This window comes from Convolutriloba macropyga, chromosome 3, assembly GCF_964194025.1.
Source record: "Convolutriloba macropyga chromosome 3, txConMacr16.3, whole genome shotgun sequence".
Classification (NCBI taxonomy): Eukaryota; Metazoa; Xenacoelomorpha; order Acoela; family Convolutidae; genus Convolutriloba; species Convolutriloba macropyga.
In genome coordinates this window covers 68970875-68993852 of record NC_134470.1, presented here as the reverse complement: position 1 = coordinate 68993852, position 22978 = coordinate 68970875, and the positions used below count along the sequence as shown (strand labels likewise).

At 34.7% G+C, this 22978-nt stretch overlaps 1 protein-coding gene across 2 annotated transcripts in view; it reads right to left on the bottom strand.

Annotated features, from left to right (window-relative positions):
- LOC142336406 (lysosomal Pro-X carboxypeptidase-like) overlaps nt 1–22110 on the bottom strand; it is a 60322-nt gene extending 38212 nt beyond the window's left edge. The window contains exons 1-4 of one of the 2 annotated variants that reach the window (XM_075385210.1): nt 21969–22110; nt 11599–11742; nt 10808–10919; nt 2489–2648 (exon numbers count right to left, since the gene is read on the bottom strand). In XM_075385210.1, coding sequence (XP_075241325.1) covers nt 2489–2648; nt 10808–10919; nt 11599–11742; nt 21969–22013 — 461 coding nt within the window. In that variant the 5' untranslated portion in view covers nt 22014–22110. Of the gene's footprint in view, nt 1–2488; nt 2649–10807; nt 10920–11598; nt 11743–12190; nt 12667–21968 lie in introns of those variants that run through there. The other variant, XM_075385209.1, reaches the window with a different exon arrangement.
- Between the last annotated feature and the right edge of the window lie 868 nt (nt 22111–22978).

Here is a 22978-nt window from a genome sequence, read left to right as displayed (position 1 = left end):
TGCGAAAACCATTTAGAAAAAATCCGATCCGAAAGATCGAAAAAACAGTAAACATTAAAGTGAAATGGCCTCATGTGAACAAAAAAACCACTAGCGAGAAAGCGAATTTTTGTTCAAACACCGTTTTTTCACTCTGCTTTAAATTAAGAGCGAAAAAAAATTCACACCGCAAAACCACTCACTTATTTGCTCCACTTCCTGTTTCGGCGTGACCAAAATCACTACTCCAATTTGACTTAAAACATACCCGGCAGATTGCCGGAAAATAGCCGCCGTTGATTCCAATAAGCATGCTTGGGATTGAAAGAATAGAAGATAATGAAAAAAAAAAGATTTTTGTACAAAAACATTTTTTAAGTCCGATTTATTTTGATGGCATTTCGTAGTTGAACATAACGTACTTCTGTTTCTTAGATAGAGGCTACAGGGGCTACTATCAATACCAATAAGCATTAGAGATAGTAACTAAGACTTATAGGAACGACGTTCAAATAGCGGGCATCTAAAATTGGGCTTTATGGGTCTATCCCGTTTCTGTTTCTGGACTTCAATTTTTTATACTGACTCTGTTCATTTTGAATTGCTTTGCTGAGCAACTGATGTTCAAAATCACTTTTAGCAGAATGAGAAAAAAGAAAAACTAGCCTAGAGAAGTCAAAAAGATATCACGCAAAATGTTGAAAAAGCGGCAAAATGAGGTAAAGCGAAACATTTTTTTATTCGACGAAGTAAAAAAACATAGCAGGACAAGTCCTGAAATACAATTCAAAGAATTGAAAGACAACTTAGAATTACTCTACTCGACCAGCAGATCAAATCAACGATGCCAGCTAAAACACAAACAAAATCAAAAATTATCACAAAAAAACTGAGAAACAATCAAACTAAACAAATATATAATCATTGCTAAAACTTTTAAGCTTTTACCCCTAAGGCAAAATTTGATCCCTTTAAATATACCTATTTCAAGAATATGTTCAAAACCAAATTTTGTTTCTGAAATTGGTGCAGTATTATATCTGCAAGGCCTGAAAAAATCAATTGGCCCTTGAAGATCGATTAACTCGAAAATGACCAAAAAATTTTTAAAAAAAAATGAAATCAGATGCAAACTTCTATGAAAGGCTGCTGAAAGTCGCGATATTATTATCTTCAGAAGCATTTCTTAAGAAATGATTCTAGTGTCTCTAGAGCCTATCCAGTAAACCAATTCCAAGCCTTAAAAAATTAATTGGTTCAAAGATCGATAGGCAAAAATTTTAAAAAATTTTAAATTTCAAAAAACAGAAATTTGTTCTATTAAAATGTTGAAAACCATCCAATTACCCCTAGCAACTATTTAATAACATACTATCAAACCCTGTATTAGGTTATCTGGCTACTCAGGCAAAAAAACTGAATAAGAGACAAATGTTTTGAAAAAAATTAAATAACTTGCAAGTTTTATCAGAAAATTTTCAAAATTCGAAAGGTTACATTGTTGAAAACAACTCCAGTGAAACTAACAACTATGCAGTAACTTTTTCAGACCGTGGAATAGGTTTCCTGGCACTTGAGAATGGACAAATATCAAAAATTGCCAAACTTTATTAGGAAACCTCAAAAAATTGCAGATTTTAAAAAAATGCTAAAATTCGAGACATTAAAATGTTTAAAACACCTCCATTATTACTAGAAACTATACAGTGCCCTATTATCAAACCTTAAAGGAGATTTGCTGGCCCCTGAAGCTGGAAAAAGGCAAAAAATGACAAATATTTTCAAAAAACTTGAAAAAAGTTGCAAAAACTGGTATCATTTTGTGTGTTTGTGTTTGTAATACCAAAACATATAGCTCATAAAATGGTCATAACAGGCCATTTTGTTTCACAAAAGGCCTTCATCAATTCTTAAAAACTTCAACCTAAGACTAATCAAACAAAAAACTCAAAAACATCTTAAAAAACATGAAAAATTGCACCATTTTGAGCCCAAAAACTCCTAAAAATGACCTTTTAACCTTGAATTGAGCCCATCCGAGCAGCCGCAACACTCTAAGCACTTGATGGACTACTAACGTCCACTTTGGGCCTCTAATGAAACTTAATGCCCGCTGGGCTTTACCTGTTTATCCCGTTTTGAAAGATCAAAGTCATTGAAAAATGTGTGAACACATCTTAAAAAAAAGACACAGCGCCCCAATACAATTCAAATTCTTTGAATTGTAAAAAAATAGGAGCGCTATAATAGCCGGCTGAGAAGATGAGGGCGGCTATTAAAAATCATGAAAATGTGTGAACAGATCCTTAAAAAAAAGACAGCGCCCCAATACAATTCAAATTCTTTGAATTGTAAAAAACCAAGAGAAGGCCAATAATAGCCCCCGGTTATTAATAAAGGAAAATCCCTTTTACAGAGTCAATAATTCCTATGATTATCAAGTGTCTGCAATATGAAAAGCAGAATTCGTCAGGTATACAGTGGCAGAAATCACAAACGAAAGACTTACCCAATGACCAGGAATGGGTACTTTATTCTCATCCAACTAGCCAACATGCCACCGTACGATCCTCCAAACACTACCACAGGGCTCTTTTCGCAATTAGGGTAGCCTCCACCGGCTTTCAACCATCCCAGGAACTCCGCGTAGTCGGCCAGAGCCAACTCAGCTAAATGAGACCAAATATTGTTTTTCTTTGAAATTTAGATAGACACATGCAATCAATAAATGAAATTTTTGAAACATTTAACAAGCATCACAACAATTCCGGTAAAAGTTGCTAAAACTACCACGAATATTTTGCTCTTCATCTTTCTTACACTACCCAGTCGGCTCCGAATGGTTGTCTTGTACAATCTCTTGTCAATGAACCTGAATGATACCTATTTATCTATCCAGATCTTAGGATATAAGATATCTTAGACAATATAAGGATCCCGACTCAACCAGGGTAGAACAACTGCCAGTAAGCTAGCCGGAATAGATTTTGATGAGCAGCTGATTCCAAATGTAGCGTTATATAATTCAGTATACGTTATATTGCTTGAATATGAGTCATTCCAGCATTAAATTCTTTTGAAGGGCTGACAAATTTCTTTAAATCTTTTATTATTAAGATTTGGATTTTTCAATGATTTCATTCAATGCAATTTCAACAGTATAGTAATCAGTTACTGAAGTTTTAATCATCAGAAGTCTTACATTTGAGAAGCTTTAAACAGCATCAGCTACCTGCTTTAAACTTAGCAGTCTCTATTGTGTAAGCATCAATCAACAATTTTATAAAATAACAGGATATAAAATTTGCACAATTTTTACTTTTTAAGCAGCGATTAAAATTTAGGTAAAAACTTACAATTTAATTAGAACTTGGATTGAATTTAACTAATTTTGTGTCTGATTATTGAAGCATTTTTGTCCTACTTGTGCAAAAAAAATCTGAACCGCGTCTCTTTATGACCTTTCCCGGTTGCTTATGATTATCAGCTGGTAAGCAAAATCTAAGATGCACCGTTTTACATTATTCTTCAAGCCATGTTTCTTCAATGCATAGAGTCAAGGGCAGCTAATTCTGTTCCTCTAAGAAAAACTCCAAGTCTATGTTCAACGTCACCTGAGAAAGAACACAAGTCTAAAAAACAACCACCCCGGCTGGCGTCTGTAATCGAAAATATTGAATAACATTGATTTCAAAAACGAAAACAGACTAACGTGGATGAATAGCTATCGAACGACAGACGTTGGAAATTTAAATTTACATAATTTATTGTTTTATGGGTGCTAGAAAAACGGGTCTAGGAAATAAACTCCCACGAAACTCCCCTGTTTATAATAGGAAATAAACCCTCACAAAAAACAAGGAAAAAACACCATAGGAAAAAACCCATGTTATCATTGAAAGAAAGACAATGAGAGTGAAATGAAAACCATCAAAGCAAAAACTTGATCAGACACGCTTTAAAAAAATTCACGTGATTTTAACGTTCTACATTACGTATTAACGCTTTAACTTTATAAATTATGCATTTCAGTGTCACCAATGGGATATGATTCAGTCAATTTTTCCAAAGGATTCTTTTTAAGGCTTCTATAAAACATGAAATTCAAACGCAGAAAAATAGAAGTAAAAGAGGTGCGGGCCCTTGAAACCTACCCTAGACTAAAATATCACTCAATAATAGTACCGTCTAAACCACATGTTTAATCTTTCAAATTTGTGCTTCCTTTGGGCAGTCAATAAGGAGCACTGCTTAAAGGGTTGACAACCCATCCTCCTTGCTATGCTACCTAAACAGAGTCATGGTGCTTTCTCTTGCCCTACGGTGGGGAAGAGACAACTAGCGTTCAGATCAATAGGAAGAGTTTTGGCGGTGGATAAACTGAACAAACCAAACTTTTAAGCTTACTTGACTGGTTATTCAAAATTTTAGCACGTGTTGTATCAAATGCGTCTACATACAACTCACAGCAATCATTTTGTTATCATAATCTAATTAGTATGACACGATTTCAGCAAAATTTCAAACCAAGCTCATTCTGTAACTTAGCGAACGTTAAATCAAAAACCATAGTTCCGATTAAACGGAAACCTAAGACAAACTGTGTTACATTAAAACCAACAAAGGAGGAACAGAGCTTATATAACAAGGTTTCGCTAACAAGTAGAAGGGAGAACTCAAAAATTCTAATAAGTGGGAGTCCGGACAATGAATAAACAAAGCACAGTGTAAGCACCAAATTTAGACACTTAACGATCAAGTTATTCGACAATCGTCCTATCACCATACGCACGCACCCAACTCGACGCTAATTGAGGTTTACAAAATTAACAACCGGATTAAAGAGGACCCAATTCTACAAGACTGCATTCTATCGAAAAATGTTCTAACCACCAGCGCCGACAATTCTACAAGAATGCATTCTATCGAAAAATGTTCTAACCGCCAGCGCCGAATGTGCAAAAGCCTTCAATATCCCACATTAAAAGACGTACCCGCGATATTAAACAATAACAAAGAGGATCATGGCCATCTCCTAAGAGCCATGACTTTGAAAGGCCGGAGAAGTACTCAACTACAAAGAGAGACAATGATTTCCTCTTTGAAGACGGAAATGTTCCGTAATCGGAAAAAAAAATTCTGGTCTTTGGAACACAACACAATTTGCAATTGCTGAGTGACAACAATGAATGGCTTGTTGATGTAATATTCAAAAGCTGTCCCAGCAGCATTTATCAGATCTTTACTGTGCATTGCTTTGAGAATGGAATAGCAGTGCCATGCATATATGCATTGTTGCCAGACGAAAAACAAGATACACATGTGGCATTTGGAGTAGGCAAAAACCATCTTTCATACCACAATGTGGAATTTGTATCATCGAACGATTGAGCACCTACCGAGAACCAACAATGCAAAAGAAGGTTCCATGGAGGTATTGAATTGATGCTTCAAATTAACAAACCCGATGAATAGAAATTTTGGGAGGCGATACACAGACAACAATTGCTTCAAGAATTTACCGTGGCACAAGAATAAGGGGGAAGCAGGTAAATAAAGAGAGTGAGAATAACGGAAAAAAAACGAATTCTTTGTGCCGCACACGAATATGAACTATTAGAATATTTGGGAGCAATTGCTTCAAACATGTCACTTTGAGAATCTGTTTCAATCTTTCGCTTTCTATCAGTGCAATTGTGTTAGAGTATATTATCTTTAATTCAATTTGATTGATTTTTAATCCCTTTGACAGTCAAGTGGGGGTTTATTTCCATGAAGGGGGTTCCTTGGGGGTTTCTTTCCGTGGGGATTTTTCTACCTCCTAATTTTTGGTGGCTTTATTTCCGTGGGAGTTTTTGTCCGAAACCGGAAGAAGCCATCACATCTTAGCCGAAGCTTTACAATTGCCCTAATATCCGTTCGATCAGAATCACTTTTAACAACAAATATTATTTCAGAACGAGAGCAACTTAGGTCATTCATACTGATGAAAACTGAAATGTGAGAAAATCACTCAGGAATTAAAAAAACGTTCCAGAAAAAAACACCAAAACCCTCACACAAACCGCGATAGAAAAAATAGAATAGAGACTTATATTTACCTAGCTTATTTCTGTGGAACACATTATGTACTATGTTATTTTTGTTTAGGAAGACCAATATGAAATTTCTTCCTGTTCTATTCCTTTTCCCGAGTAGAATAAGACTGCCCATAATTGGTACTTCACAATTACATACTATTGTGAACTGCAAGCTAAAATGGGCTATGCCAACAAAAGAAAAAAGCACATATTAGCTTGTTTTTACAGACTTACGAAAACAAAGTTTCTTGACAAAAACGTTTCCCAGAAGCGTTATTCTGGCACAGCAAAATTTTCCTCATATTTCTCATTTTGTATCTAATGTTCAAATCAAAGTTTTAGATGCAAATTAGTGGAGACGACAGAATTACAAGATTTAAATATATCCTGCATATTGTCGGAAAATAGCCGCCGTTGAGTATTGAAAAGTGTTTTTCCAGTGTCAAAAAGTTTTCTATTTTGGCGTTCAGTGTCAAAAAGTGTTCTAATTTGGCGTGCAATCTCAGTTAAATTAAAAAACTATTTTTAATTCAGCTTCTAAAATGAAATCTAATAAGCTGAACACCGATATCAGCTATCAAACACTCTAATGAACTTTGATAACCTAATTCTAAAGGACTTAATGACAAAGCTTATCGATTTATCCCGTTTCCTTTGACTTTGCTCTTTTGACATTGACAAAATTCACTACATTACGTAATTTAAAACGTGCTAGAAAATAAAATTCACTCAGTTGAAACAGCGATTGAAGTAAGTCAGAAGTCAAACGTGAAAATCTTGACTTATGCAAAACGAAAAACGTGATCAAAAGGTAAAGCGAATTAAAAAAAAAACATAGCAGGACAAGTCCTAACGTACAATTCGAAGCATTTTCATTGACTAAACAGCAAAACAGACCTAGAAGGGACTATGAAAGAATTGGAAAAAAAAACATTTCTAAAAAATTCAGTTAAAAAATTTTGAAAAAAACTAAATCAAGGTCAAAATGCCGCATGTGAACAAAAAACCACTAGCGAGAAATGGAAAATTGGTTCAAACAAAAAACTAGGCCTAGAGTGAACTATGAATTGATTGGGAAAAACATTTAGAAAAAAAATCCGATCAAAAACATTGAAAAAAACAGTAAAAATCAAAGTGAAATTGCCGCATGTGGAGATCCCTTGAATCCTGGTGCCGGAAAAATGATAAAAAAAATCAAAAAGATTCAAAAAACCTGACAACATTGCTATTTTTTTAAATTGCTGATATTAAAATCTCGAAAAACATTCCATTACATCTAGAAGCTATGCAGTAACCAATAATCAAACCCTAAAGGAGCCTATTGGGCTCTTGAGGCCGGAGAAACCTAAAAAAATTTTCAAAAAACTTGAAAAAAATGCAAGTTTTTTCAAAGAAATCGCTAAAAATTGTTATATTAAAAAAATTTCCTCTTGTTATATTAAAAAAAAACTTCTGGCCCCTGGGTCGGGAAAGACGTGAAAAATGAAAAAAATAATGATCAAAAAATTGAAAAAATTTGCACGTTTTCTCTAAAAAAAAATGCAAAAATTTGTGATGTTAAAAAGTTGAAACCGTTCCACTACCATTAGAAACTATGCAGTAACCTATTATGAACACCTAGAGGAGGTTCCTTGACACCTAAGGCTGAAAGAACTCAAAAAATGACAAAAATTTTCAAAAAACTTGAAAAAAATTGTGCAAATTGGTATAAAATTGAGTGTTTTTAGGGATCGATTGTTCGCGGTTGATCTGGGGGGGGGGGGGGGTGCTGATGGGGGGTGGGCAACAGTCAACAGTGGGGTGGGAGGGGCAACAGCGCGGTGGTGGGTGGGGTCAACAGTGGGGAGGGGGTGTCTTCAACCTCGAAGAACCGCGCTTCACACCATAAGTATAAGTCTCCAAAACAGTTTGAGCTGAAACAGAGCTGAAAGGCTCTAAGAGCACTTAATGCCCTCTGGGCGCTTCCTGTTTATCCCGTTTTTGAGGACGAACAGTCAAAAGCGTCAGACGACAAATTGGTCAAGCGAAAAATCGCATAAAAAAGACCGACAGGACTAATATAATTGCTACAAACTTCGTTTGAGAGCAATTTAAAAAAAGGGGAGCGCCTAAACAATAGCCGTGTAAGAGTCTGACGGCGGCTATTAAAAAGGACCAAAAAAATTGAAAATCTAAACAGACAAAAATACACACAACCGGTTCTTTGGCAATTCACTACCGTCCGCAATTTGACCCAAATCATGACGAAAATGTAATGAATCAGCGGTTATCGTAAAAGCTTAAAAACAAATAATTGTGGCGTATAGGAAAATAAGAAATATCAGACTTTTTTAATCAATTATGCGTTAAGGTACTAAGAATCACAGTCCTCTTACACCATTTCATTACCAGGAAGGATTTTGTTGCTACAGATAGCCTCCTCTAACAAACAGCTAGCCCGCAGACTTACGTGTTGCGGAGAAGAGATAGCAACGGATTATGAGCATAAATGAGTTCAGAGACATGTTGAACAACATAATACGGATTTCGAAAATCAACTTGTTTACAAAAAAAACGTATTGAAAGAAAATTGATCGGCTCACTTGAATTATTCCAACATCCACTATTATTATTATCATCCCTCCTTAAAAAGAATCCTTTAATCACATTGGAAGGATGTGGAGTCAGTTGACATTAACATCAGTGTTAAATAATATCAGAGAGTAGGGTAATACACTCAATTCACAAAATTCAGCTTAAAACAAGAAATTATTAGTTTAAGAATATATGTTGTTAAAGACAATAGAAAACACGTCAGATTGCGGCACGTGAAAATTGATCTCGAAAACAAAAAAAATGTAAATCAAGACAAAAAACTACCTAGGGCAAAACATGCAAACTCATACGACCTTCAGACCTTTATCAGAAAGCGTAGAGAGAAAGCAGAGAGCCATTCGAACGAAAAGCAAAACGAGTCAAAATATTGCAGATTTGGAAACCCCTATCATCACCTAATTCATTCACCTGTCAGAGAATCAATAAATGTTGACAATGAAAACCATAAGTACTAAAAATTCGAAAATTATATTTCAAAATATTGTCTCAAAGAAGCACGCTAAACAATATTTATTGACAGCAAAAAAATGTAAGACAAGAAAAAAACAGCAAATAATGCAAATCAGGTGAGATCCAGTCACTTGAATTAGGTAGAGGAAAAATCCGAAAGAATAAATGTTGCCAAACAATTCACTGTGTCAAGAAAATGAATATTACATCAAGAAACTGCGTTTAAAGATATGCCAGGGATAGGCATCCTTGAGTAATACGACACCCTTTCGAAAAATCTTCTCTTGATTAAGAAGTTTTCTCTCTTATTCAACAAACAGTTTCAGCAAAAAGAATTCCTAAAACAATATCCGAATTTGTTCGACAACCAGAACTCTATTACTTAGATAAAGCATAGCCGTAAGTAATCCGAAAACGATTCAAAGTCAAAACGCCTCGAATTACAGTGGAGTGACTCAATTGGTGTCACAACTATTATTCTTCTCAAGAAACCTTGTGATACTGTTCCAGATCAATCGTATATCCTACCTTTGCCACAAATAACTCAGCAAGGCATCAAATTAACAATCCCTAAGAAATCAAAAAAATAATCTAGTCTAGAACAAACTAGAGTGCCAAACATTCAAATAATTCCTAAAAGTTTCAAAAAGGTCCCAGGCAAACAATTTTAGAAGCAAATCTAAAAGGCATACAAAAAGTGAGAATGAAAAACAGTTTTAAAAAGATGAAGAAAGCGCAAATGGAGACAGCAACAGTGGCGCGAGTGGGGAGTGGATTGGTGTTGTGTGTGTGTGTGTGTGTGTGTGGGGGGGGGGGGGTAACCTAAAATAACCGCCCTTCACACCATAAGTATGTCTCCAAAACAGTTTCTGTGAATCGCATACTTGGAGACTAGTGAGCTGAAACGCTCTAAGAGAACTTAATGCCCTCTGGGCGGTACCTGTTTATCCCGTTTTTGAGGACAAAAAGTCAAATGGGTCAGACAAAAAATCCGTCAAGCGAAAAATTGCATAAAGACCAACATGTCTAAAATAATTGCTACAAACTTCGTTTGAGAGCAATTACAACCTTAGTGATAGCAATCGAATCAAAAGTTTGCTAAAACCCTGAAAGGAACCAATGGCACCCCAAAAAGCCTCGCATAATGTAAAATTTAGTAGACAAACAAAAAAGCTTTCAGAAGCCTCTAAAACGGCCGAATCCTGAGGTCCTAAATGTCAACAACAAAAGCAACATCGATGCGCGTAATGGCGCTAGTGTGCTCAATTTTTTAATTCCTAGGAGACTAAAACAACTACCAGATCTACATCAACCAAATTTAGACTGAAATAACTAATACAAGATCAGGCTCGTCATGATGATTATCCTGCAACATTGCAAACCCGAATGTGTGGGCTGCAATTTAAAGATGTGTCTAAAAGAAAATCTGTTCATGATTTTAACTGATAGAATTTTGCGCTTCACTAAGATTCCATAAAGAAATGTCTAACTTAGGAATCAATTCAATTAATATTTACGATATTCTTTACTTTTTTCGGAAATTCAGGTCTTTAGATTATAGCCCCCCCCCATCATGGTAAATATACCATAATGAGGGTTATAATTTCATGAGGGACTATAATGGGAAAGACCCGGAAATTGTTGCATGTATTTGTATCACTGGGATGGATCACTTGTGATTAAATTCGGCTCCATTTACAAACCTGATAGATATTTGTAGTCTTTGTTTCCATTCACTTTGCTCTCTCCGTAATACCTGTGCTCAGCAAATACCACCAGGGCACCGATCTCTTGTCCAAGCTCAAACATCACTCCCTTAAACAAACCACGTGTTAAGACTTGATATCTTGTTTGCAGGTACAGAACATTGCGTTTGCATTAAATGCTAAAGTTCCAGCAATTGGCATTTTAAGTGGAGAAACTATTTCCAGAAAAATCAAGTTAAGTAATGCTTTTTAGTAATGTATAAAACCTCAAATCTATCCTGTCACCGCACCCGTACGTTTATGACCCCCCCCCCCCCCCCGCATTACAATCTATCTGTCGCCATAAAGCATGCTGTAAAATGAAAATAACACGTCAAATGGCCAGAGGTATTATGAATAGCAAGCAGAGGTCTTAATGTCACTGGGTAAGGAGGGCTCACTGTCCCATACCCCGCACTCACTGGGCGTGGGCGTCACTTTCCCATACATCATAGGAAGGTATCCAAAACTACCAAAATTGCTCTTTACACAATCAAATTATTCCTCAAGAGTTTTGGCGAAACGCACAGTTAGAGACTAGTAAAGCTTTAAGATAACTGATAAAAAATAGTGCCCTCAAGCTTTACCATTTTATCCATTTTTAAGAACGATCATTCTAATCGGCCAGACAAAAAAAACGATGCAGCAAAAAAAACGGATAAATACTAACTACCCACAGTATTGCTTTAAAAATTTTGTTTGAGAGCAGCTAATCAAACTGACTACCAATGGTTCAAAAACCGTCTCACCGTATTGTCAGCGAAACCAGTGACATCTCCCTCATTTCCTGCATAGAAGAATATGGGTGGGTTTGTCACTCCTCCCACAAATGAGTCATTCAGAAGATAGCGCATGCTGAATTTTTCCTCCGTCGTGAAGCCAAATTTGTCGATCTAATGCAAAAAATGGCGACATGACAATAGTCTTTCAATATGTTAGAGCTGTTCAAAATCTTTAGTTCTATAGGAAAAATTGACACTGACCTCTTAAGTTTAGTTTGAACATTACTTTAAGTAACAACTGTCTATGTGACTACAGTATGGATCAATTCATTGAAAGAGGTGAAAACAATTTAATGTCGACTGGTGCTCCGATATAACAAAAATCAATTAATTCCACCGCAAACATCACTTCGAAAATTGCCACTACTTCAGTCAATACAAAATAATTCAACGTCTACATTAACATCTGTAAGTTCATGTCAACATGAGATTGGACCTTATAATAGGCAAAAATAGGAACAGTTATATCACGATAATAATTACAATACAATAGAGAAGTTGCCTCTTTTTAAATGCACTCAGGTGAAAAGACGTTGAAAAGTTTAGTCTGTAAACTCACCGTGGTGTCATAGTAATACGTTTTGTAATTAGGCTCTGCCTGTTGGCCACTTTGGGAAGCAAAAAACTTCTGTCGATTCGGTTTGAACTTCGGAAAGCGATGTCGCAACTTAAAATTACCCAAATTGCCTGCACTAACATATACTACGAACAACAGGCTTAAAGCCACCGCCAAAGTAATCGAAATCTTCATAACTTATTAACTAACTTGAATAATAACCATGCAACGAACTGACAAAACAATTTCGCGAATCGTTATGAGCAGAATCGTTATAATCTCAAAATGGAGTTAATTTAAGCAAACAAGCCTACATTTTCTCAAGCAACATTCAGCTTGAATTGTTCCACCTGACATTGATTTGAGGCATGATTTGTGTCAACATTTGATCACAAACTTTCAGATTACTTTGAAGCAACCAAATGTCATGGCAACTTCACAATGCCACAATAATTTACCAGAAAAGAAAGCATCCTGCTAACAAAATCAAAAGGAATAAACGCAATGTTGCAAATCACATTGAATATAACCATTTATACTAGTAATAAACAAACTATTATGAAAAATTCTGCGATGAAACACATTTAGTAATTTATAATTTCAGTCATACATCAGTGCTCATGTCCCAGGACGCCAATCCAATGTATTTTAAAGACAAATTGAGGAAACTTCCACACATAAATATGAAACTTGACGTGGTCGGAAACTCTTGACCCTCAGAGTTTAGACTCTTGACAAGGCGCTACCTACAGTGCGAAAGCCTCGTAGATCTGCAGTCTCAGAAAGACAGTAAAAGACAGACCAAGAAAGAAATGTAATCTTTTCATTAACAGCTTAAATGTTATATTTTGATCAAGAAACTGTATAACTTATTGCTGCTTCTATTAGCTGCTCTTAAAAAACATTCAATTAGAGTGGCACACTCAGTTGACCTTATCTCTCTCAATTAAAGCAAAAAAGTCAAATTCAGAGTAAGCAAGTCATTTTAGATAGTGAGGTAAGCCGTGTGACCAAAAATTTAATCGCGCGAATGAACAAAAAACACAGGCCAAAAAGTGTGAAAAATGACGTCACTCACGCAGTTCAGTTGAAATTGCATGAACAAAAAGAAGATTTGATGTGATTGTGAACTCATATGGTCGTAACAAAAATCCTGTTGACGAAATAAAAAACGAAGCTGGCACAAAATGCTCCAAACCCACTCATCCATATTCCCTACCAAATGAGAAATCTTCGGAAATAGACCTTTGAGTTACAACAATGTTTCATAAACAAATTTAATAAATTGAAAAAATCCAATGCCACATTACAACGCCCATGTGACCTGCCATTAATAAGACATTAATAAAACTTCTAGGCAATACAAAGTACAACTACAAAACAATAGCTGGCAGATTGCCAGAAAATAGCCGCAATAACTTCATAGATCTGAAGCCTCAAACAGACAGTAGAAGAAACAGACCAAAAAACTTCTTTTGCTTTAATACTGAGGTGTTATAATTTGATTAAGAATCTGCTTAACTTATTCCTGCATTTATTAGTTGCCCTCAAATACACTTCAATTAAAGTGACACGCACTCACTTGACCTCATCTCATTGAATTAAAGTCAAGAAAAATCAAATTCATAGTGAGGTAACATCATTTTTGAGAATGAGGTAAGTCATGTGAGACCAAAAACTTAATCACGAATGAACAACAAACTCTCGCCACTAAGGGTGAAAAAAAAAAACGACAAACAAATTTACGAAAAGCAGATAAGATTTGAAGTGATTGTGACGTCATTACTTCGTAAGAAAGATCTTGACAAAAAACATAGAAGGACGAGTCCTGACATACAATTCAAAGAATTCTCATTGCCTAAGCAAAAAACTAGGACTAGAATGGACAATGGATGGATTGGGAAAATCATTTAGAAAACAATCCGTTCGAAAAATGGAAAAAAAGTAAAAATCGAAGCCACTCATTTTTAGCCCCACTTCATGTTTCGGCGTGACCAAAATCATCACTTCAATTTGACTTAAAAAATCCGGAAACGACTCGATGTAGAAAATTGACTATTTTAGCATTCTGAAACAACGGGAAAAAATCAGCTCACTGACAAAAACTAATATAGCATCTGATAAAACTTAATTTAAGTTGAAACTCCAAAATACTATTTAAAACATACCCTGCAATACAAGTAGAACTGACAGACAACCTCGCATAATGGGTTCATAAAGAAAAACCTGATGAAAACAAAAGAAGATGACAATAGACAAAACCGCAAAAGAATATTTTCCTTAAAACTCGAACGAAATTCTCTACAAAATGCTTAAATGCGACTGTTCCCGAACCCTTATTCAGAGAAAAATTTTAATGACAATACTCTCATATGTCAGTCATCCGCCCAATACTTGGCGAACGAGTTTTAAACAATAGTGAATAAACGCAAAACAGAAAAACCTGAAAAAAATAGATAATTGTTTAATTTATTCAAAGGAAAAGTGCCCGCTTAAGCTTTCAAGTTTCAACCTATCCAATATTCAGAAAAAAATCACTTTTTTTCTGCTATATCAGTCATCCAATACGCGAAAAAAATACCAAACAATAATTAAAAAATGTAAAGAGCAAATAATCTGAAAACAAAAATTTGTGAAACAAATAAGAATTAACCCCAGAAAACTACAGCCAGTGTAAAAATCAGAACAAATGGGCCAAAGCCTTAAAAAACAGACAAAAAGCGGCAAAAATTTGTTGACATTTATTCAGTTTTCTTTAACAAAAACGACTCAAAACAAATATCAATCCAATTGACAGACAACTAAAACTACTAGAGCAACTAATTTCAACCACACAGCTCCCAAAAAATGAAGAATTTAAAAATTTCTAAAAAAGCTTGAAACAGGGTTAAAACTAAAAAAAACCGCTGTGAAAAAACCGCACGTGATAAAAAAAATTCTCGCGCTTAGAAAAAATCACACCTACTTTCCTCGCTCTCTCTTTCAACAAAAATGAACAGAAAACCACTCTTTCTCATGGCTCCTCAATTCGTTCAGTCGTTAAACCTGAACACTTAGTTTTCACATGCAGCATTGACTTTTATATCTTCTTTTAAATACCTTCCAAAAAAGTATCACAAAAGACGCTCCACGAATACTCCTCTTCCAGTCGTAAAAATTAGACAGCGCCCCAATACACCTCAAATTCTTTGGACAATAAAAAAGAAAGCCATAATAGCCAATTTTAACATTACACGATTCACTTTTAAACGTAGGTCATTTTGTTTAAAAAAAATGCCAAAAGCCCAAGTATATACAAGGCGCTCTGTGAGTCAAACATGATGTCAAGAATATAAGTGACGTTAAAAATTGATGGAAGGCGTTACACCATTTAATAGCAACTGTGCAATCGTATATTCACACGAACATCACCGAACCTCTGGAGAGAGCTATCAAGTCAAGAAACCTTAACAATGTCTAATCGTTAATTTTTTTTTAAAGTTGCTTGATTTGCACTCCCTGATTGCAACATTACACTTAAAATTTTAAATAAAACTTTTCAGTCATTTCATTCTTAAAGGGAAAGTAAAGAACCCAATTTTAATATAGAACCTAACTAAAGCATCAAAACATTTTGAACAAAATTATTATGATCAACAATTTTATATTTACATTGAGTTGGCTGTATTATGCCTTATCATTTACTCAGCTTTTCAAAAGCTAGAAATGCATTGAGCACACAAATAAGCGAATTTCTTCAAAAAACAGCTATTATGCAACAAATTGGGATACAAGATATTCTGCCCGCACCCTCCTACAAACAAACAAACAAACAAAGCTACATCAACAAGTCATCGATCTTCTTGCGATCGTAGAAGGTCTGTTGAAGATCATCACAACCATTTTGAGGAAACCAATTACCGCTAAGTCACTAACAAACATTGTTATCTTTTCCTTGTCTCCAAGTAAAACAAAAAGTTTTGCAAAACGATTATGTTAGGAAATGTGTATCCAGATATCCATTTCAATATATATTCCATATCAAAATTGAAATTAAAACAAGGCGTATTATAAAACACAGCTTCTGCTATTCAAAAATTTTTGTTCTTATTTCTGGATTAAGAACGCTAAGGGAGCTCAATAAACACACGAACATCAGAAAACCTTATAAAAATCGTTTCCCTGATGACAAGTTTAATCACTTACAGAGTATTGCAAGTACTGACAATTTATAAATAAAACATGCGAAGCAGATTGCTATAAAATAGCCGCCATTGATTCTGGGGGTCATTGAATATGGGGTTAAAAAAGAACAGAATAATTGCTTGTTTTACAACAAAAAGTTTGAAATGGGTTTGTTTGTACTTAATCATACTCCTGTTTCTTAGCGAGAGAAGACAGGAATAGTATCGATACCAAATAACACTCAACCAGGCAATTTAGACAAAAAAAGAAACCAGTTCAAACATCAGGCATCTAAATCTGGGACTTAAGTCTGCCTATCAACTCGTTTCTGATTTTGATTTCGTTTTTCGAGATTGAATTATTGTATTAACAGCAGTTAGTTTATGGTTTCGGGCTTTCCGTCAAAATTTTAGATTTTAACTCCACGGGAACAGTTTTGCAAAAGACTTTTGAGACTATCTGCTCAATTAGTGACCCAATTCTTATTAAGAAACATACAGCAATCAAGGAAACAGCAATAAAAAAAAGGAAAACAAAAAATCAAGAAAAAATAAGTATGTGTATAATTTATGTCAGTGAAAACTGTTATGCATAACCTTGAAGTGCCTCTTTTGTTAGATTTACCTGAAGGATAGCTCCAAGTTAAAAAAAGAAAAAGAATAACAATTGCAAGAATCCTAAATTCTAGGCAAAAAAACTTAGAGAAAATGCGCCAGAATTTTTTAAAATTAGTCTACTTTCTTTAAGAAATATACCTCAAAAATATTATCAATCAAAATATCACCAAAACCACTAAATAAACAAAGTTCAATTTAAAACTCACCAAATGCTATAAAAACAAGGCGATAAAAAATTGGTAAAAATTCAAAATAGCTCAAACTTGCATCTAAAACACTAATAGTCACTTCAAAGTGTCAAAAGTGGTTCCCAAAAAATACGATTAATCGCTTAGATTAATGAGACAATCACTTTTGGCAGAAAACGTTTGGATTAATACAAAAAAACCGCCTTCAAAAAGCTGCAAGTAAACAAAAAATATGCTCGCTTAGCGCAAAATGTTTCTCACACTAACTTTTCTCGCTGTCGCTGTCGCTGTCGCTCTCTCTCTCTCTCTCTCTCTCTCTCTCTCTCTCTCTCTCTTTCTCTTTCTCTTTCTTTCATTCTCTCTCTCTCTCTCTCTATCTATCTATCTCTGTCAGAAAGAGGCATTAGCAGAATACCGTTCTAGAATTTCGGTCTCTGATTTTCACGTGCGGCATTTGACCTCCAATGAAACTGATCCTCACAAAATAGAAGTCGCCCGATTATAAAATAGATGACCATTACTCCTTTTCTTGTCGTAAAAAAGTGACACATAGCCGAAGGCCTCCAAAACTGATTCCAAGTAAAATTCAGCTCACACCCCAGCTAACCACTAACTGATAAAATTTTCAATTACATTACACCATTCAGTTTAAATCAACAGGAAAAACAAATTATCAGGGGGGGGGGGGAATCGAAATATAAATATACTTTCCTGGAAACTTTTCATGCGTCACGACTTCAAAATCATTGATTTTAAAAAATCTCATACGATTTAACTGTATTCAGCAAATGAATATCAAAACACTCCCAACCACACATCTTTATAAATAAAAACCGAGCAAAAGAAAAAAAACTAAGACAAATTCTAAGACACCTGTTATTATTCATAACAAAAATCTATAAAAATTGCTACGTCTCAACAACAGTTCGCAACAAATGTCCTCAAACAGTTCCTGTTTACTCAATGAGCACCCACACAACACCTGAACGCACTGAAAATTATTTAAAACATAAGCAAGTAGTAAAAACTGCAAAAACTGCAGAAATGATTATATTATATTTCAAAAAATCTGCAAGCAAAACATTTTTTGTTCACTTAGCAAGAAAAAACTACAAGCAACTCTAGTTGAACAAAAATTTGAACAGGAAATAGGCAAAAAACTTCAAATCAGGAAGAATTAAGCAAAAAATTGATCAAAATGATCCCGGCACTAAAACCTGCAAAAGAGTATAAAAACCACAAAAAAAGAAGCTAAAACGGTGAAAAAACGAAAATAGCTCAAGATTGCGTATGAATAATATTATATGACTAAGATCGTGATCCCAAAAGTACTATTAAAAGTTTAGATAATTGAGTGAAATACCATTGACTGAAAAAGTTGGAGCTATATCTTAAAGACGTGCTTTGAAAGAGCAGCATGTGAAGGGCCACTTAGCAGAACTTTTTCACAGCAACTGTTCTTGTTACGTCTCAAAAAAACGACAGCTAATGAAAATCACTCGCTTCTCTCTGTTCTTCAATTCGCTTTTCAGATGTTTTTAAATACACTCGGCTATGTTAAATACACTTCAAAAAACTATCGATCAAAAAAACAAGAAACATAGCCGGAAGACTCCGGAATTGACTCGAAGTAAAAAGCATAACCAACTAACGTCGAGGGAATTGCTCTCAAACGACAGGTTGGCTTCGTCAGTAGCTAGTCACGGTTTAGTGAGGCTATCTTTAAGTTAGGTGCTATCTTTAGGTTAAGTGAGGCTATCTGAAAGGCTCCAAGAGAACTTGATTCCCGCTGGGCGCTACCTGTTTATCTCGTTGTTGAGGAAAAAAGTCAAATGGGTCAGACGAAAAATCAGTCCAGCGAAAAGTCGCATAAAAAGACCCACATGTCTAATATAATTGCTACAAACTTCGTTTGAGAGCAATTAATTCACTAACACTCTAGCCAACCATTAACTGACAAAACTACTAACTTTATTATATCATTTAATTTGAAAACACAACGGCGGAAAACAATTAACAGAGAAATAATTGAGAACATTTTTGCTTGGAAATTTTTCATAAGTTGCCACTGCAAAAGCATTGTTTGAAAAAAGTCTGGCAAGAACTCATCGTGTTCAACAAATGATTATCAAACGTTGAGAAAGTATGACCAGCGATACAATGCGAAAGAGGAGAAAAAGACGAGTAAAAGAAGAGTTAAAGAAAAATAATAAAAACATGCTACAATTTTTAATAAAAATCTTTAAAAATCGCAGTCTCAGTAACTGTTCTCAAAACATTTTAAAAAACAATGCGCACTTATTCATTAGACACCCATAGGAAACCCAAATGCTCTGGAAAATACGTCAAACATGGGCAAGACAAAAAAACTAAAAAAAGACTGCAGAAAGTATGTTTATTTTTATGAAACTGTGAGCAATATATTCTTAAACAGTTTTCATTTAAAAACAAAAATCAAACAATTAATCTTAATTAAACAATTTACCATGGAAAAAATATAAAGACCGCAAAAAAAGTGAATTAAGCAAAAAATCTTCGAATACAGTAAAATTAAGGAAAAAGTTGTTTAAATATAGCCTATTTTCTTGAACAAAAGCAAAATTTAAGGAATAATTACAAAATCGAAAGGCCACGGAAATGTAAAAAATATTTTAACCAAAAAATACCCCGGACAAAAAAAACACGAAAAAGAGTACATAAACCAATAAAAAAGCGTCTAAAACGGCGAATTCAGAAAAATAGCTCAAGATTGCATTTAAAACTCTAATAAATGATTGATATGAGGTTACACGTTCATATTGAAATGCTCCAAAACTTACAGTTACTTGTTAATACGGTTTAAAAAAGCACTTTACCTGAAACAGTAAAGTGAAAACTAAAAAAGCTGCTTCGAAAAACAGCATGTGATTAAATAATTTCGCTCGCTCAGCAAAGATTTTTTTGCACCTACTTTTCTTGCTCTCTCTAAAATACGCCGCATTTTCGGGAAAAAATTCTTTCCTCTCTATGTTCCTCAGCTGTTTGACCTAAACATTCAGTTCTCACGTGCAGCATTGACTTCTCCATCCTGTTTCAAAATAAATCCAAAAAAAACTAACGATCGAAAAAAACATAGCCGGAAAAATTCCTGAAACAACCAGTTAAAGTATTTGATATCAGTTTTAAGATACTTCTACCGAAAAAACTAGTAGAAGTATTTGATATCTCAACTAAGAAGAAAAAACGACAATCCAATTTAAAATCACAAAATTAAAAAATCACGAAATTTATTTAGGTTTTTTTTCCTACAGGTACAAATGCAAACGAAAAACATTATTTCTTGAAGAGACAATTTAATTGCTCACGCAACGTTGGACAAGCCACGAGAAGCACACAAACATCGCCTAATTTGAAATTGTGAAATGCTGTACTACTATTGCAGCTTTTATTCGTCAAAATTCATAGTGAAATCTACTTGGTAACACTAAAAACTACATTCAATGGGTAATAGAAACTGCCTACGAGCAACAAAATATCAATCCAGCTTAATGAAATCACAAATCATCTCTATTTTCGAGGAAAAAGAAAAGGATAAAAAATGAGAAAATGAAATGTGTAAAATTTGACAATTTTTTGTAAAATTTCATAGAAAGAGGCATCTTTGTAGCAAAAATTATTCTTTGTTGTAAAGAAAGCCTACAGGCACGAGGCTTTAATTCATTAACCAAAAAGTTCAATAAAACGATTTAATGGGCCAAAAATCGCAAAAAGACAATCAGCAAACACCCTTCCAATTAGCGTTAAATCAACAATACTTTTAAAAAAATATGTATTAATTTTGTTTACAATAACCTCTTACACAATATAAAAAGCCTATAACTAAAAAATGGCTTCAGAAGGTGAACAAAATATTCGCTCGCTTATCGAGTCGTAACAAGACAGCACACCAATACAATTCAAATTCTTTGAAATGAAAAACATACCCGGCAGATTGCCGGAAAATAGCCGCCGTTGATTCCAATAAGCATGATTGGGATTGAAATAACAGAAGATATTGAAAAAAAAAAGATTTTTGTACAAAAACATTTTTTTAAGTCCGATTTATTTTGATGGCATTTCGTAGTTCAACATACTTCTGTTTCTTAGAGAGAGGCTACAGGGGCTACTATCAACACCAATAAGCATTAGAGAGAAGTAACTAATACGACGTTCAAATAGCGGGCATCTAAAATTGGGCTTTATGGGTTTATCCCGTTTCTATTTCTGACTTCAATTTTTTATACTGACTCTGTTCATTTTGAATTGCTTTGCTGAGCAACTGATGTTCAAATTCACTTTTAGCAGAATGAGAGAAGAGAGAAACTAGCCTAGAGAAGTCAAAAAGATTTCACGCAAAATGTTGAAAAGGCGGCAAAATGAGGTAAAGCGAAACATTTTTTTATTCGACGAAGTAAAAAAAAAATAGGAGCGCTATAATAGCCGGCTGAGAAGATGAGGGCGGCTATTTAAAAAACCAAGAGCAGGCGAATATTAGCCACAGCTATCCTTTTGCGGGTATCAATTACTAACACATTTATTTCCTGACAACGCGCACTCTTATACCAGTTTAAGTTCTAAAATTCAACGCAATTGATGTGGTAAAATGACGTAATGTGGTTGAAAGATGATATCCTCCGGCGTTTCGCAAATTATAGCGACGAACGGATGCATTTACAAAATGCAACGCCAATAAATTTGTAAACCTATTCAATCGACTTTTGCAGCAGCACCGCAATTACGTTGTCATCGATTTATTTGATTGTCCACAAAGTCGAACAAACTATTAAAACTTACTGTTAACACCTTACAGCCACAACTTGCACTGACAGCGAACCTCATTGCCGTTAATTGATCCTCCGTCGAATTATCAGGCTGTGAGGTTGTGTTGGATGTGTCGGTACTTACTAGGCGCGCGCATATACGTACTTGAACACCACCGACAACAAACAAGCTGCGGTGTCATTGTCCATTTTTCTGTATCGTTCAAACAATCAAAAGAAAATTTTGGATGATACATATTAAAACTTATTTTGATTACTTTTGGAATTTCAATGACATGGAAGCTTGATTGTTCTTTGGAGGTGCAATTTTTTTTCAGGAGCCAGAAAATCTTACTTTTTCCTCCAATCTTTCTTTGATAAACTTAGCCGGCAATTGTCAAAAATAGCTACCGTAGACCCCCTTGACTCACAGCAAGATTGAAAAAGAAAAAAAAATGATGTTTTTTTTCTAAGTCCCAAAAACTGTTCGAATTTGGAGTCAGTTTCAGTTAGATTTCAAAATTAAACTTAGTTTCAACTTCTAAATTGAAGGCTATTGAATACCTCTAATGAAACTTGATAATCAATGGTCTTTAAGTTTATCCTGCCTCTTTTGATTTTGCTCTTTTGACGTTGGCCATTGAATAAATTCCGTAATTCAATGAATGAAATAATTTCAATTATAGTCAGTTGAAACAGTGAGTGAAACGGTAAGTCCAACGTGAAAACTACGTTATTCAAAAAAATGAAAATCGTGATCGAAAGATCAAACGAGTCAAAAAAAACACCACGAGAAGAATTTTGTGTTGACTAAATAAAAAAACAAGACCTGGAAACAAAAAAAATGGATTTCAAGACCTATTTAGAAAGAAAAACAAAAATCGAAATCAAATTTCCGCTTGTGAAAAAAAACCACAAAGCGAATTGTTTTTCAAAACCGCCTTCTCACACTACTCTAAAATAAGTTTAAAAATTAACGCTGCAAAACCACTCACTCTCTGCTCGACTTCTGTTTCTGTGAGACTAAAATCATTACTCCAATTT